Source organism: Cherax quadricarinatus, chromosome 65, assembly GCF_038502225.1.
Source record: "Cherax quadricarinatus isolate ZL_2023a chromosome 65, ASM3850222v1, whole genome shotgun sequence".
NCBI classification, from domain to species: domain Eukaryota; kingdom Metazoa; phylum Arthropoda; class Malacostraca; order Decapoda; family Parastacidae; genus Cherax; species Cherax quadricarinatus.
Genome location: NC_091356.1, coordinates 5,133,858 through 5,151,693, shown reverse-complemented (window position 1 = coordinate 5,151,693; position 17,836 = coordinate 5,133,858). Strand labels below are relative to the sequence as shown.

General features: G+C 40.8%; 1 protein-coding gene across 4 annotated transcripts in view; it reads right to left on the bottom strand.

The window, feature by feature from the left end:
- Positions 1-4,613: 4,613 nt before the first annotated feature.
- Positions 4,614-17,836, bottom strand: part of LOC128700596 (cell adhesion molecule 2) — a 132,277-nt gene continuing 119,054 nt past the window's right edge. For all 4 annotated transcript variants that reach the window (XM_070098886.1, XM_070098888.1, XM_070098889.1 and 1 more), the window contains one exon: positions 4,614-7,198. In XM_070098886.1, coding sequence (XP_069954987.1) covers positions 7,122-7,198 — 77 coding nt within the window. In that variant the 3' untranslated portion in view covers positions 4,614-7,121. The remainder of the gene's footprint in view (positions 7,199-17,836) is intronic.

Genomic DNA, 17,836 nt, shown 5'->3' with positions numbered 1-17,836 from the left:
GAACAAAAGAAAAAAATATCTTGATCCAAAAAAATGTGTGAATAACAAAAAGAAATTGACAATATTTTATTAATGTGACTATTAAACAGAAATTATAATAAATATCAGTAATAAACACAACACCTATTCAAAATGTGGGTTGTAGTTGTAGTATTGTCTGAGACGTGTCATTAATTACCAAGATCCCTGACACTATAGTTTCAGGAAGTTCCTCAAATCAAGGTGATTTAGATGGCAGACTGTGTCTCATCCAGACCAGTACGTCTTCTGCAGTGTTTCTTCATTCTTATGTTGTACCTACGTCATGCTCTGACTGCACACGGTTTCTGTACTTCGTGACTATGAGTGCTGAACATCTTGCATCACTCAGGAAAGCTATAACAGATGGAGGAAACACTCGGTGCTTCACCTCCAATAATCTGCTCCTCTTCGTCAACTTTGATCCAGAATGAACTCAGTGACTTTTTGTAGTATGGGTACCTTAGTGACAGAACTCAAATGGGTCGCGACCCAGCGGTTAGGAACCACTGTTCTTCACCGAACGTCAGTATGAGCTTTTGTAACCTGAGTTATTTCCTCAGTTACAGACCTATCATCCTGCCTCAGATCATTTACATTGTGATATTTCTTAACATACTTACTAATTATGATAACAAAATAATAATAATATTATTAATAAAAATTAATAGTAATAATTATAATAATAATAAATAAAAATAATAATAAATAGTAAAAATAACAACGGTGATAATCATAATAATAATAATAATAATAATACTTCCCTAAATCTTAGGTTCAACTCCAGGTCATTCCAACTAAGCTGTCCTCTCCCCTTCCTTCTTGTCAAGGACACTTGACCAAAACGACCCTTCAAGCAAAGTTCTTTGATTCTGGTGAAGTGTCCTTGATGCTGGTGAAGTGTCCTTGATGCTGGTGAAGTGTTCTTGATGCTGGTGAAGTGTTTTTATGCTGGTGAAGTGTTCTTGATGCTGGTAAAATGTTCTTGTTGTTGGTGAAGTGTTTTTGTTGCTGGTGAAGTGTTTTTGTTGTTGATGAAGAGGCTCTTGATACTGTTGAAGTGATATTGTTGCTGGCGAAGTGTTGTTGATGCTGGTGAAGTGTTCTTGTTGCTGGTGAAGTGTTCTTGTTGCTGGTGAAGTGTTCTTGTTGTTGGTGAAGTGTTCTTGATGCTGGTGAAGTGTTCTTGTTGTAGGTGAAGTGTTCTTGTTGTTGGTGAAGTGTTCTTGATGCTGGTGAAGTGTTCTTGTTGTAGGTGAAGTGTTTTTGTTGCTTGTGAAGTGTTCTTGTTTCTGGTGAAGTGTTCTTGTTGCTGGTGAAGTGTTCTTGATACTGGTGAAGTGATATTGTTGCTGGCGAAGTGTTCTTGATGCTGAAGTGCTCTTGCTGTTTGTGAAGTGTTCTTGATGCTGGTGAAGTGTTCTTGTTGTAAGTGAAGTGTTCTTGTTGTTGGTGAAGTGTTCTTGATGATGATGAAGTGTTATTGATCCTGTTGAAGTGTTCTAGATACTGATGTAGTGTTCTTGATGCTGATGAAGTGTTCTTGATGCTGGTGAATTGCTCTTGTTGTTGGTGAAATGTTCTTGATATTGGTGAAGTGTTCTTGATACTGGTGAAGTGTTCTTGTTCCTGGTGAAGTGTTCTTGATGTTGGTGAAGTGTTCTTGATTTTGGTGAAGTGTTCTTGATGCTGATGAAGTGTTCTTGATAATGGTGAAGTGTTCGTGATGATGGTGAAGCGTTCTTGATGCTGATGAAGTGTTCTTGATGCTGGTGAAGTGTTCTTGCTGTTGGTGAAGTGTTCTTGGTGATGGTGAAGCGTTCTTGATGCTGATGAAGTGTTCTTGATGCTGGTGAAGTGTTCTTGATAATGGTGAAGCGTTCTTGATGCTGGTGAAGAGTTCTTGATGCTGAAGTGTTCTTGGTGATGGTGAAGTGTTCTTGATGATGGTTAAATGTTCTTGATGCTGGTGAAGTGTTCTTGATGCTGGTGAAGTGTTCTTGACGCTGGTGAAATGTTCTTGATGCTGGTGAAGTGTTCTTGATGCTGGTGAAGTGTTCTTGATGCTGGTGAAGTGTTCTTGATGCTGGTGAAGTGTTCTTGATTATAGTGAAGTGTTCTTGATAATGGTGAAGTGTTCTGATGATGGTGAAGTGTTGTTAATGATGGTGAAGTGTTCTTGATGTTGGTGAAGTGTTATTGATTATAGTGAAGTGTTCCTGATGGTGAAGTGTTCTTGATGGTGAAGCGTTATTGATTATAGTGAAGTGTTCTTGATGACGAAGTGTTCTTGATGCTGGTGAAGTGTTTTTGATTATAGTGAAGTGTTCCTGATGGTGAAGTGTTCTTGATGGTGAAGTGTTATTGATTATAGTGAAGTGTTCTTGATGATGAAGTGTTCTTGATGCTGGTGAAGTGTTCTTGATTATAGTGAAGTGTTCTTGATGATGGTGAAGCGTTCTTGATGGTGAAGTGTTCTTGATTATTGTGAAGTGTTCTTGGTGGTGAACTGTTCTTGATGGTGAAGTGTTTTTGGTTATAGTGAAGTGTTCTTGATGGTAAAGTGTTCTTGATGATGGTGAAGTGTTCTTGATGGTAAAATGTTCTTTATTATAGTGAAGTGTTCTTGATGGTGAAGTGTTCTTGATGATGGTGAAGTGCTCTTGATGCTGGTGAAGCGTTCTTAATTATAGTGAAGTGTTCTTGATGATGATGAAGTGTTCTTGATGATGGTGAAGTGTTCTTAATTATAGTGAAGTGTTCTTGATGTTGGTGAAGTGTTCTTGATGATGGTGAAGTGTTCTTGATCAAAGAAATTAGAACCGACCTCCCCTATCTTGGATCAAAATTATTGCCTCCCATATCCTCCAGTTGCTGTATAACCCCTACGGGTTTATTATCCCCTTAAAATTAAATAATAATAATAATAATAATAATAATAATAATAATAATAATAATAATAATAATAATAATAATAATAAGGTACTGTACTTTAGTAAGGATGATCACACTCACGTCAATAATTAACCTTAATGACCACATTACAGCTGATAATTAGAGAATAATAATGGATTATTAGGCAAATTATTACACAAATTATTAAATTATTCTGCCCATATTGATGACTCATTATGAGAGAGAGAGAGAGAGAGAGAGAGAGAGAGAGAGAGAGAGAGAGAGAGAGAGAGAGAGAGAGAGAGAGAGAGAGAGAGAGAGAGAGAGAGAGAGAGAGAGAGAGAGAGAGAGAGAGAGAGAGAGAGAGATGGGTTACTCACTTATTCATCGCTTTTTTAATGGTATAAAAAAGAAAGCGAGAGAAATGGAAGGGAAAAAATATAAAGAAAATAAAGAGGCAGTATGTACTTATATCCCGTTCCTCTCCTTGGTCGTTGCTTCCCTCCTCTGCTTTATTGTTTCCTTCCTTCTGTGTACCTTTGCAGTGTGGTACACTGTGTGTACCTTTGTAGTGTGGTACACTGTGTGTACCTTTGTAGTGTGGTACACTGTGTGTACCTTTGTAGTGTGGTACACTGTGTGTACCTTTGTAGTGTGGTACACTGTGTGTACCTTTGTAGTGTGGTACACTGTGTGTACCTTTGTAGTGTGGTACACTGTGTGTACCTTTGTAGTGAGTGTGGTACATTGTGTGTAGCTTTGTAGTGTGATACATTGTGTGTACTTTTGTAGTGTGATACATTGTGTGTACCTTTGTAGTGTGATACATTGTGTGTACCTTTGTAGTGTGATACACTGTGTGTACCTTTGTAGTGTCTGTGTGACATATTGTGTGTACCTTAGTAGTGAGTGTGTACCTTTGGAATGAGTTTATTTTCACGTGTGTACATTTGGAGTGTATGAACCTTCCACAGGTTACCACGTTATTATTATAAATTACGGGGAAGCTCTAAACCCTTGGGGAGCAGATTTGACCCAAGGAAGATGGAGGAGCAACTTTAACTCCTTGGAAGACGATCCCTTCAGCATTACCTATTAATCCCCTCCCCCTCTCTCCCTCTCTCCCTCCCTCCCTCTCTCCCTCCCTCCCTCTCTCCCTCCCTCCCTGAACTCAAATTATATGAGTGAATATGCCTGATATAATTGGCCGATAATTCGTTCCTATAACTCATCTACAAGAGCAATAATAATTGCAATAATGTAACAGTTGCAACAGATCTTGCAACAGATGCAACAGAAACTGCTATTACTGTTACGACAAATCTTAATATAATAATAATAATAATAATAATAATAATAATAATAATAATAATAATAATCTAAATTCTTCAATTTCATTCATGCATTTTCCTGATAACAAAAGTCTCCAAACACACATAAACAAACACACATAAACACACATAAACAAACACATAAACAAACACACATAAACAAACACACATAAACAAAACACAAAAACATAACCTGGTGTTTCCTTGTGTTAATAAAGAGCGGAGAGCGACAGTCAGTATACCATAACTGTAACTGTTGATAACTGACTCACACTCTGGAGTGGAACTCTTGGAAAGACATGTCCATCTGTCGTGGATTGTCACACAAGTGTGGTTTCAAAATAGTTCAAGAGGTAGAGAAACACAGTGTTGAGTTCACTCTCAGTATTGTAGATTAGCTGTAGCTTTATTGATTCCTTTCATCTACAAGTTATCTCCCTATATTCCGTTCATCTACAAGTTATCTCCCTACATTCCTTTCATCTACAAGTTATCTCCCTATATTCCTTTCATCTACAAGTTATCTCTCTATATTCCTTTAATCTACAAGTTATCTCCTTATCACTTAACAGAGAGCATTTAAGCTTGCATCTGGAAGGTGGGTGCTATAACATCCACTGATTTTATTGAGCAATTTCTAATGCATTAGCAAATACTACTGATCGACCTTACTGGAATATATTACGTGACATGCCATCAGGTCCCAAACCTTACTTGCAATTTCTTAAAAAGTAAGTTGACATGTAGTCGAGTGGTAAGACAAGACTTAGTTTCAAGGTTCACTGTGTTCAGTCAACTGGTTCTAAGGTTTAAACATACAGGGTGGTTCACTCACAGGAGGCCCCCGAGTTGGTACTCCTGTAGTTGCAACTATTTTGTTTGCATATTATGTCTGTAGTAAACGATAACTCAGGATCTCCTACTAGTGAAACACTGTAGTATCACAACACTCATGTGTTTAATGTGTGGCTATTTCATTGATAATTTGCTATTTTTTTCACTTACGTCCGATTTTGATTGGCAGAGCTTCACAGAATAAGCAGCCACAATACCGTGGATGGAACAACACACCAAAAATCCTCACGTTGGAGAATTATGATGACGTTAATGTCCCTCCTTGACCACTGTCAAGTTGCAGTCGTAATTTGACAACTGCAATTTGACAGTGGTTTGTCAAATCACTGTTGGTAGTGACATTAGTCCAGGAGGACTGACACATCACTGTAAGGTTCCTCTCCCAAGTGTTGGATTTTGGTGAAGAGTTTCACGGGCAACAAAGGAAGTGAAACTCTTCAAGCTTCAGGGAAGGTTTGCACCAGGCGATATTTGGCGAGAGCTTCACAGGCAAGAAAATATTTCTCACTGGATATCTTCAAGTTTCCAAGATCTGTGTCCACCAGACCTGCTTCACGATCAACCAGAATATTTTCTACCGGAATTCTTCACTGTTTTTTCTAGGTTAGTGCCGACCAAAGCCGCTTCACAGACAACCAGAGGAGTGTTTGATTGAGCACTTATGCCTAAGGGTAGTCTAATTTAAATGACATATATCTACTAATATACACACTAGTTGACAAGAACTTGACGTTTGCCTTACAGGATTCATATATTAATCTCAATCTGTCTGACATGTGTTGAAAATAGTCTTTCATTTCAATAGGAACGTGATCTCAAAGGGTTTTCAAGTGTAGCGAGTTAACCACAAAAGTTTAGCAGTTCAGTAACCAGGTGTTCACACCTCTTCTAAGGTGAACTAGGGGTTGAATCAGCGCCCTTGAATATCAACAGTTACCCATATAGAATTTTTTAGTACACTCTGTGGCTAAATTGAAAATTTCTGGATCTGCAGTTGCAAGGGCGCTGGTTCGGTCCCCAGTACTACCCACACAGACTGTTACCTTTAAGATATGGTTAAATTTCCATTTCATTTTACCAGACAGTTAGTTTACCAGAAAGTAAAGTCGACTGAGATCACAGACCACAAGATGTCCTTGATAATTTCAATGGCTCACAGACAACCAGAATATTTTCCAGGGAAGTTTTTAAAGTTTTCAAGGTTAGTGTCCACCAGACTTGATTCACTGTCACATGGGATTTATGTACACAACTACTTCTCGGTATATAAGACATAAGACCACGTAACTCCTCAGTCTATCCAGCCGATGCCAACGCTGATTCCTCAGGAGATCCATCACAGAGATACATATTTTCCAAATACTGGACTTAAGATCACAGCCAAGGATCAGGATCACAACAGCCAGGAAAAACCCAACACTCGGTTCGTGATTATTTGCTGGATTAAGTACCACAAATTTCATTGTCGGTCACTGGGATAAGTTCATGATGAAAGGAAAGCTGTCTAGGTGGTGAGGACTGAGGCTAGGACCAGCTGTCTAGGTGGTAAGAATTGAGGCTGGGACCAGCTGTCTAGGTGGTGAGAATTGAGGCCAGGACCAGCTGCCTAAATGGTGAGGATTGAGGCTAGGATCAACTGTCTAGGTGGTGAGAATTGAGGCTGAGACCAGCTGTCTAGGTAGTGAGAATTGAGGCTAGGCCCAGCTGTCTAGTTGGTAAGAAATGAGGCTAGGACCAGCTGTAGAAGCTCTGTGGGAGGGGAGGGGGGAGAGTCTAGATGGTGAAGAGAGGTGACATAACCCACATTTCTAGCTGCTGAGGAGGGTTGCTAGAACCAGCCAACTAGTTGCTGAGGCTTCTAGGACTAGCTGTCTAGTTGCTGAGAAGGGTTACTCGAACCAGCTGTCTAGTTGCTGAGACCTCTAGGACTAGCTGTCTAGTTGCTGAGGAGGGCCACTAGAACCAACCGTCTAGTTGCTGAGGTGTTATGCTAGGACAGCCTTCGAAGCCATGGGGATAAGTCTAAAGGGCAAGGAGAGCTGTGATTGCACTGCCTGCTAGTAGTGCCCACTCCACCTCGTCCCGCGAAGCACCACCTTCTGTAAGTACACAAATGATGGCTGTAAATGTTATGGTAATGCCAACACACTGTTGACCGGGTCACCACATGGAGAAGACCCGGGCCAGGATGTCCTGACTAACTTATCTATACCTGTACCGAGAAAAACGTTTTGCATAGAGACTGTTGACCTCTTGGGTTTTTTCATGCACAAGTCTCTAGAGTTTAAACAGAGAATGATGCAAAAAAATACAAAATATCCAGCAAGCGGCAGTTCCGTGAGCGAAAAGGCCTTATTTATGATATGGTTCCACCAGTCCTGACCATGAAGACACTCAAGAGGGGAAACGTGTCCTGAAAGAAATGTTCTGAACTGTACACAAGATGATGGTACAATGATGCAATGAAACAGCTGTAAGAGGAGAAACATTGCAACTATAGAACGACAATATAAAAAAAATAAAAGAAGCATTGATTATAGCATTATATCACTGTGGGCAAAAAAAAAATATATATATATATAATACCGGCGATTTAGATCACGTTTCTGAATGGGCAAATTGTCGATTTTTTTTGGGGGGGGGAGGGGGGAAGGAGACCATACACAGGATTAGCAAAGCATTTTTAATGAACAAAAAATTCTTGAAAATTTAATGGTAGCATCGACTTCACGAGAGAAATTTCCCGTGAGCGGAATGTTTGCAGAGCGCAAAGCAATCCTGTGGCGGGTGATTGACAGTCTTCCATTAGGGAAGAAATACAAGGATTCTTTGTAAGAGTCCTGCAGGACTTTGTAAGAGTCCTGAAGGATTCTGTAAGAGTTCTCAGGACTCTTTGTAGAAGTCCTGTAGGGCTTTGTGGGTATCCTATAGGACATTGTGGGAGTCCTGTAAGTGTATGAGTCCTGAAGGACTATGAGTCCTGAATGACATTGAGCACCGCAGGACTTTATAAGAGTTGTCAGGGGCTTTGTAGAAGTCCTGTAGGTCTTTGTGGGTATCCTTTGTGGGTAGCCATTGTGGGTAGCCTTTGTGGGAGTCCTGTAGGTGTTTGAGTCCTGAAGGACTATGTGAGAGTAGTGAAGGACTTTGTGGGAGTGCTGCAACTGCTGCCACTGTTGTTGTTGTTACTGCTGTTACTGCTGCCAATGTTGCTTCCGCTGCTGAGGTTGTAGTTTCGCTGGGATTACTGTTGTTGTTGTTGTTGTTGTTGTTGTTGCTGCTGCTGCTGCTGCTGCTGCTGCTGCTGCTGCTGCTGCTGCTGCTGCTGCTACAACAACTGCCATAACCCTCATTAAGAACAGTGATAATGTAATCCTACAGGATGGTTTATTAGGTTTAAATCCTATATTAATGACCGTCGTGTGTACTATACGAGAGTCATTAAGGCTGGCTTTAAAGGGTTATTAAGACAGGCTTTAAATGGTCATCAAGTCCGGCTTTAAAGGGTGATTAAGGCTGTCTGTCACCTGTACACCACCAGTCAAGTGATTAAACTTTCAGTGCATAAATATTGTTGATCTCAGTGTATGTTCACTGTTGCTCTTGGTATATATGCACTGTTGCTCTCAATGTATATACGCTGCTGCTCTCAGTGTATATGCGCTGCTGCTCTTAGGGTATATACACTGCTGCTCTCAGTGTATATACACTGCCACTCTTAGGATATATACCTGGGGTGGGCAAGTTCTTTGATAAAAAGAACAACATATAATATTTTTCATACCTAAAACCAATCTTAGGTGTTTATTAATCAGAAAAGTACAGCAATGATGCGTGTGTTTCAGAGTCTTCAAGACTACGGTGTACTTCACCAGCTTCAAGACTACGGTGCACTTCACCAGCTTCAAGACTACGGTGCACTTCACCAGCTTCAAGACTACGGTGTACTTCACCAGCTTCAAGACTACGGTGCACTTCACCAGCTTCAAGACTACGGTGCACTTCACCAGCTTCAAGACTACGGTGCACTTCACCAGCTTCAAGACTACGGTGTACTTCACCAGCTTCAAGACTACGGTGCACTTCACCATCTTCAAGACTACGGTGCACTTCACCATCTTCAAGACTACGGTGCACTTCACCAGCTTCAAGACTACGGTGCACTTCACCATCTTCAAGACTACGGTGTACTTCACCAGCTTCAAGACTACGGTGCACTTCACCAGCTTCAAGACTACGGTGCACTTCACCAGCTTCAAGACTACGGTGCACTTCACCAGCTTCAAGACTACGGTGCACTTCACCAGCTCCAAGACTACGGTGCACTTCACCAGCTTCAAGACTACGGTGCACTTCACCAGCTTCAAGACTACGGTGCACTTCACCAGCTTCAAGACTACGGTGCACTTCACCAGCTCCAAGACTACGGTGCACTTCACCAGCTTCAAGACTACGGTGCACTTCACCAGCTTCAAGACTACGGTGCACTTCACCAGCTCCAAGACTACGGTGTACTTCACCAGCTCCAAGACTACGGTGCACTTCACCAGCTTCAAGACTACGGTGCACTTCACCAGCTTCAAGACTACGGTGTACTTCACCAGCTTCAAGACTACGGTGTACTTCACCAGCTCCAAGACTACGGTGCACTTCACCAGCTTCAAGACTACGGTGCACTTCACCAGCTTCATGACTACGGTGTACTTCACCAGCTCCAAGACTACGGTGCACTTCACCAGCTTCAAGACTACGGTGCACTTCACCAGCTTCAAGACTACGGTGCACTTCACCAGCTCCAAGACTACGGTGTACTTCACCAGCTCCAAGACTACGGTGCACTTCACCAGCTTCAAGACTACGGTGCACTTCACCAGCTTCAAGACTACGGTGTACTTCACCAGCTTCAAGACTACGGTGTACTTCACCAGCTCCAAGACTACGGTGCACTTCACCAGCTTCAAGACTACGGTGCACTTCACCAGCTTCATGACTACGGTGTACTTCACCAGCTCCAAGACTACGGTGCACTTCACCAGCTTCAAGACTACGGTGCACTTCACCAGCTTCAAGACTACGGTGCACTTCACCAGCTTCAAGACTACGGTGTACTTCACCAGCTCCAAGACTACGGTGTACTTCACCAGCTCCAAGACTACGGTGTACTTCACCAGCTCCAAGACTACGGTGTACTTCACCAGCTCCAAGACTACGGTGCACTTCACCAGCTTCAAGACTACGGTGCACTTCACCATCTTCAAGACTACGGTGTACTTCACCAGCTCCAAGACTACGGTGCACTTCACCAGCTTCAAGACTACGGTGTACTTCACCAGCTTCAAGACTACGGTGTACTTCACCAGCTTCAAGACTACGGTGTACTTCACCAGCTCCAAGACTACGGTGCACTTCACCACCTTCAAGACTACGGTGCACTTCACCATCTTCAAGACTACGGTGCACTTCACCATCTTCAAGACTACAGTGTACTTCACCAGCTTCAAGACTACGGTGTACTTCACCAGCTTCAACACTACGGTGTACTTCACCAGCTCCAAGACTACGGTGTACTTCACCACCTTCAAGACTACGGTGTACTTCACCAGCTCCAAGACTACGGTGTACTTCACCAGCTTCAAGACTACGGTGTACTTCACCACCTTCAAGACTACGGTGTACTTCACCAGCTCCAAGACTACGGTGTACTTCACCAGCTTCAAGACTACGGTGTACTTCACCAGCTTCAAGACTACGGTGTACTTCAAAAGCTTCAAGACTACGGTGTACTTCACCAGCTCCAAGACTACGTTGTACTTCACCAGCTTCAAGACTACGGTGCACTTCACCAGCTTCAAGACTACGGTGTACTTCACCAGCTCCAAGACTACGGTGTACTTCACCAGCTCCAAGACTACGATGTACTTCACCAGCTCCAAGACTACGGTGTACTTCACCAGCTCCAAGACTACGGTGTACTTCACCAGCTCCAAGACTACGGTGTACTTCACCAGCTCCAAGACTACGGTGTACTTCACCAGCTCCAAGACTACGGTGTACTTCACCAGCTCCAAGACTACGGTGTACTTCACCAGCTCCAAGACTACGGTGTACTTCACCAGCTCCAAGACTACGGTGTACTTCACCAGCTCCAAGACTACGGTGTACTTCACCAGCTCCAAGACTACTGTGTACTTCACCAGCTCCAAGACTACGGTGTACTTCACCAGCTCCAAGACTACGGTGTACTTCACCAGCTTCAAGACTACGGTGTACTTCACCAGCTTCAAGACTACGGTGTACTTCACCAGCTCCAAGACTACGGTGTACTTCACCAGCTTCAAGACTACGGTGTACTTCACCAGCTCCAAGACTACGGTGCACTTCACCACCTTCAAGACTACGGTGCACTTCACCATCTTCAAGACTACGGTGCACTTCACCATCTTCAAGACTACAGTGTACTTCACCAGCTCCAAGACTACGGTGTACTTCACCACCTTCAAGACTACGGTGTACTTCACCAGCTCCAAGACTACGGTGTACTTCACCAGCTTCAAGACTACGGTGTACTTCACCAGCTTCAAGACTACGGTGTACTTCACCAGCTCCAAGACTACGGTGTACTTCACCAGCTTCAAGACTACGGTGTACTTCACCAGCTTCAAGACTACGGTGTACTTCAAAAGCTTCAAGACTACGGTGTACTTCACCAGCTCCAAGACTACGTTGTACTTCACCAGCTTCAAGACTACGGTGCACTTCACCAGCTTCAAGACTACGGTGTACTTCACCAGCTCCAAGACTACGGTGTACTTCACCAGCTCCAAGACTACGATGTACTTCACCAGCTCCAAGACTACGGTGTACTTCACCAGCTCCAAGACTACGGTGTACTTCACCAGCTTCAAGACTACGGTGTACTTCACCAGCTTCAAGACTACGGTGTACTTCACCAGCTCCAAGACTACGGTGTACTTCACCAGCTTCAAGACTACGGTGTACTTCACCAGCTCCAAGACTACGGTGTACTTCACCAGCTTCAAGACTACGGTGTACTTCACCAGCTTCAAGACTACGGTGTACTTCACCAGCTCCAAGACTACGGTGTACTTCACCAGCTTCAAGACTACGGTGTACTTCACCAGCTTCAAGAATACGGTGTACTTCACCAGCTCCAAGACTACGGTGTACTTCACCAGCTCCAAGACAACGGTGTACTTCACCAGCTTCAAGACTACGGTGTACTTCACCAGCTTCAAGACTACGGTGCACTTCACCAGCTCCAAGACTACGGTGCACTTCACCAGCTTCAAGACTACGGTGTACTTCACCAGCTTCAAGACTACGGTGTACTTCACCAGCTTCAAGACTACGGTGTACTTCACCAGCTCCAAGACTACGGTGTACTTCACCAGCTTCAAGACTACGGTGTACTTCACAAGCTTCAAGACTACGGTGTACATCACCAGCTTCAAGACTACGGTGTACTTCACCAGCTCCAAGACTACGGTGTACTTCACCAGCTTCAAGACTACGGTGCGCTTCACCAGCTCCAAGACTACGGTGCACTTCACCAGCTCCAAGACTACGGTGCACTTCACCAGCTCCAAGACTACGGTGCACTTCACCAGCTCCAAGACTACGGTGCACTTCACCAGCTCCAAGACTACGGTGTACTTCACCACCTCCAAGACTACGGTGCACTTCACCAGCTCCAAGACTACGGTGTACTTCACAAGCTTCAAGACTACGGTGTACTTCACCAGCTCCAAGACTACGGTGTACTTCACCAGCTTCAAGACTACGGTGTACTTCACCAGCTTCAAGACTACGGTGTACTTCACCAGCTCCAAGACTACGGTGCACTTCACCATCTTCAAGACTACGGTGTACTTCACCAGCTTCAAGACTAGGGTGTACTTCACCATCTTCAAGACTACGGTGTACTTCACCAGCTTCAAGACTACGGTGTACTTCACCAGCTTCAAGACTACGGTGTACTTCACCAGCTTCAAGACTACGGTGTACTTCACCAGCTCCAAGACTACGTTGTACTTCCCCAGCTTCAAGACTACGGTGCACTTCACCAGCTTCAAGACTACGGTGTACTTCACCAGCTCCAAGACTACGGTGTACTTCACCAGCTCCAAGACTACGGTGTACTTCACGAGCTCCAAGACTACGGTGTACTTCACCAGCTTCAAGACTACGGTGTACTTCACCAGCTCCAAGACTACGGTGTACTTCACCAGCTTCAAGACTACGGTGTACTTCACCAGCTCCAAGACTACGTTGTACTTCACCAGCTTCAAGACTACGGTGCACTTCACCAGCTTCAAGACTACGGTGAGCTTCACCAGCTTCAAGACTACGGTGTACTTCACCAGCTCCAAGACTACGGTGCACTTCACCATCTTCAAGACTACGGTGTACTTCACCAGCTTCAAGACTACGGTGTACTTCACCAGCTCCAAGACTACGGTGTACTTCACCAGCTTCAAGACTACGGTGCACTTCACCAGCTCCAAGACTACGGTGCACTTCACCAGCTCCAAGACTACGGTGCACTTCACCAGCTCCAAGACTACGGTGCACTTCACCAGCTCCAAGACTACGGTGCACTTCACCATCTTCAAGACTACGGTGCACTTCACCAGCTTCAAGACTACGGTGTACTTCACCAGCTCCAAGACTACGGTGCACTTCACCAGCTCCAAGACTACGGTGTACTTCACCAGCTTCAAGACTACGGTGTACTTCACCAGCTCCAAGACTACGGTGCACTTCACCAGCTCCAAGACTGTCCTTGTATTGTACTGATAAAACCACTGGTTGGCGGGGGATGTGTTAAATTTCAACAACAGTTAACAAGATACAGTATAACAACAGTTAACAAGGTGCAGTATAATAACAGTTAGCAAGGTACAGTATAACAATAGTTAACAAGGTGCAGTATAATAACAGTTAGCAAGGTACAGTATAACAACAGTTAACAAGGTGCAGTATAATAACAGTTAGCAAGGTACAGTAAAACAACAGTTAACAAGGTACAGTATAACAACAGTTAACAAGGTGCAGTATAATAACAGTTAGCAAGGTACAGTAAAACAACAGTTAACAAGGTACAGTATAACAACAGTTAACAAGGTGTAGTATAATAACAGTTAGCAAGGTACAGTATAACAACAGTTAACAAGGTACAGTAAAACTACAGTTAACAAGATACAGTATAACAACAGTTAACAAAGTGCAGTATAATAACAGTTAACAAGGTGCAGTATAACAACAGTTAACAAAGTGCAGTATAATAACAGTTAACAAGGTACAGTAAAACAACAGTTAACAAGGTACAGTATAACAACAGTTAACAAGGTACAGTAAAACTACAGTTAACAAGATACAGTATAACAACAGTTAACAAAGTACAGTAAAACAACAGTTAACAAGGTACAGTAAAACAACAGTTAACAAGGTGCAGTATAACAACAGTTAACAAGGTACAGTATAACAACAGTTAACAAGGTACAGTATAACAACAGTTAACAAGGTGCAGTATAACAACAGTTAACAAGGTACAGTAAAACAACAGTTAACAAGGTACAGTATAACAACAGTTAACAAGGTGCAGTATAACAACAGTTAACAAGGTACAGTAAAACAACAGTTAACAAGGTACAGTAAAACAACAGTTAACAAGGTACAGTAAAACAACAGTTAACAAGGTACAGTAAAACTACAGTTAACAAGGTACAGTATAACAACAGTTAACAAGGTACAGTATAACAACAGTTAACAAGGTACAGTATAACAACAGTTAACAAGGTGCAGTATAACAACAGTTAACAAGGTACAGTAAAACAACAGTTAACAAGGTACAGTAAAACAACAGTTAACAAGGTACAGTAAAACAACAGTTAACAAGGTACAGTATAACAACAGTTAACAAGGTACAGTATAACAACAGTTAACAAGGTACAGTATAACAACAGTTAACAAGGTACAGTATAATAACAGTTAACAAGGTACAGTATAACAACAGTTAACAAGGTACAGTATAATAACAGTTAACAAGGTACAGTATAATAACAGTTAACAAGGTACAGTATAACAACAGTTAACAAGGTGCAGTATAATAACAGTTAACAAGGTACAGTAAAACAACAGTTAACAAGGTACAGTATAACAACAGTTAACAAGGTACAGTATAATAACAGTTAGCAAGGTACAGTATAACAACAGTTAACAATGTACAGTATAACAACAGTTAACAAGGTACAGTATAACAACAGTTAACAAGGTACAGTATAATAACAGTTAACAAAGTACAGTATAACAACAGTTAACAAGGTGCACTATAACAACAGTTAACAAGGTACAGTAAAACAACAGTTAACAAGGTACAGTAAAACAACAGTTAACAAGGTACAGTAAAACAACAGTTAACAATGTACAGTATAACAACAGTTAACAAGGTACAGTATAACAACAGTTAACAAGGTGCAGTATAACAACAGTTAACAAGGTACAGTAAAACAACAGTTAAGGTACAGTAAAACAACAGTTAACAAGGTACAGTAAAACAACAGTTAACAAGGTACAGTAAAACAACAGTTAACAAGGTACAGTAAAACAACAGTTAACAAGGTACAGTATAACAACAGTTAACAAGGTACAGTATAATAACAGTTAACAAGGTGCAGTATAATAACAGTTAACAAGGTACAGTATAACAACAGTTAACAAGGTACAATATAACAACAGTTAACAAGGTACAGTATAATAACAGTTAACAAGGTGCAGTATAATAACAGTTAACAAGGTACAGTATAACAACAGTTAACAAGGTACAGTATAACAACAGTTAACAAGGTACAGTATAATAACAGTTAACAAGGTACAGTATAATAACAGTTAACAAGGTACAGTATAATAACAGTTAACAAGGTACAGTATAATAACAGTTAACAAGGTACAGTATAATAACAGTTAACAAGGTACAGTATAATAACAGTTAACAAGGTACAGCATAATAACAGTTAACAAGGCACAGTATAATAACAGTTAACAAGGTACAATATAACAACAGTTAACAAGGTACACAAGGTACAGTATAATAACAGTTAACAAGGTACAGTATAATAACAGTTAACAAGGTACAGTATAATAATAGTTAACAAGGTACAGTATAACAACAGTTAACAAGGTACAGTATAATAACAGTTAACAAGGTACAGTATAATAACAGTTAACAAGGTAAATTATAATAACAGTTAACAAGGTACAATATAACAACAGTTAACAAGGTACAGTATAATAACAGTTAACAAGGTACAGTATAATAACAGTTAACAAGGTACAGTATAACAACAGTTAACAAGGTACAGTATAATAACAGTTAACAAGGTACAGTATAATAACAGTTAACAAGGTACAGTATAATAACAGTTAACAAGGTACAGTATAATAACAGTTAACAAGGTACAGTATAATAACAGTTAACAAGGTACAGTATAACAACAGTTAACAAGGTACAGTATAATAACAGTTAACAAGGTACAGTATAATAACAGTTAACAAGGTACAGTATAATAACAGTTAACAAGGTCCAGTATAATAACAGTTAACAAGGTACAGTATAATAACAGTTAACAAGGTACAGTATAATAACAGTTAACAAGGTACAGTATAATAATAGTTAACAAGGTACAGTATAACAACAGTTAACAAGGTACAGTATAATAACAGTTAACAAGGTACAGTATAATAACAGTTAACAAGGTACAGTATAATAACAGTTAACAAGGTACAATATAACAACAGTTAACAAGGTACAGTATAATAACAGTTAACAAGGTACAGTATAATAAGTTAACAAGGTACAGTATAACAACGGTTAACAAGGTACAGTATAATAACAGTTAACAAGGTACAGTATAATAACAGTTAACAAGGTACAGTATAATAACAGTTAACAAGGTACAGTATAATAACAGTTAACAAGGTACAGTATAATAACAGTTAACAAAGTACAGTATAATAACAGTTAACAAGGTACAGTATAACAACAGTTAACAAGGTACAGTATAATAACAGTTAACAAGGCACAGTATAATAACAGTTAACAAGGCACAGTATAACAACAGTTAACAAAGTACAGTATAATAACAGTTAACAAGGTACAGTATAATAACAGTTAACAAGGTACAGTATAACAACAGTTAACAAGGTACAGTATAACAACAGTTAACAAGGTACAGTATAACAACAGTTAACAAGGTACAGTATAATAACAGTTAACAAGGTACAGTATAACAACAGTTAACAAGGTACAGTATAACAACAGTTAACAAAGTACAGTATAATAACAGTTAACAAGGTACAGTATAACAACAGTTAACAAGGTACAGTATAACAACAGTTAACAAGGTACAGTATAATAACAGTTAACAAGGTACAGTATAATAACAGTTAACAAGGTACAGTGTAACAACAGTTAACAAGGTACAGTATAATAACAGTTAACAAGGTACAGTATAATAACAGTTAACAAGGTACAGTATAACAACAGTTAACAAGGTACAGTATAATAACAGTTAACAAGGTACAGTATAATAACAGTTAACAAGGTACAGTATAATAACAGTTAACAAGGTACAGTATAACAACAGTTAACAAGGTACAGTATAATAACAGTTAACAAGGTACAGTATAATAACAGTTAACAAGGTACAGTATAATAA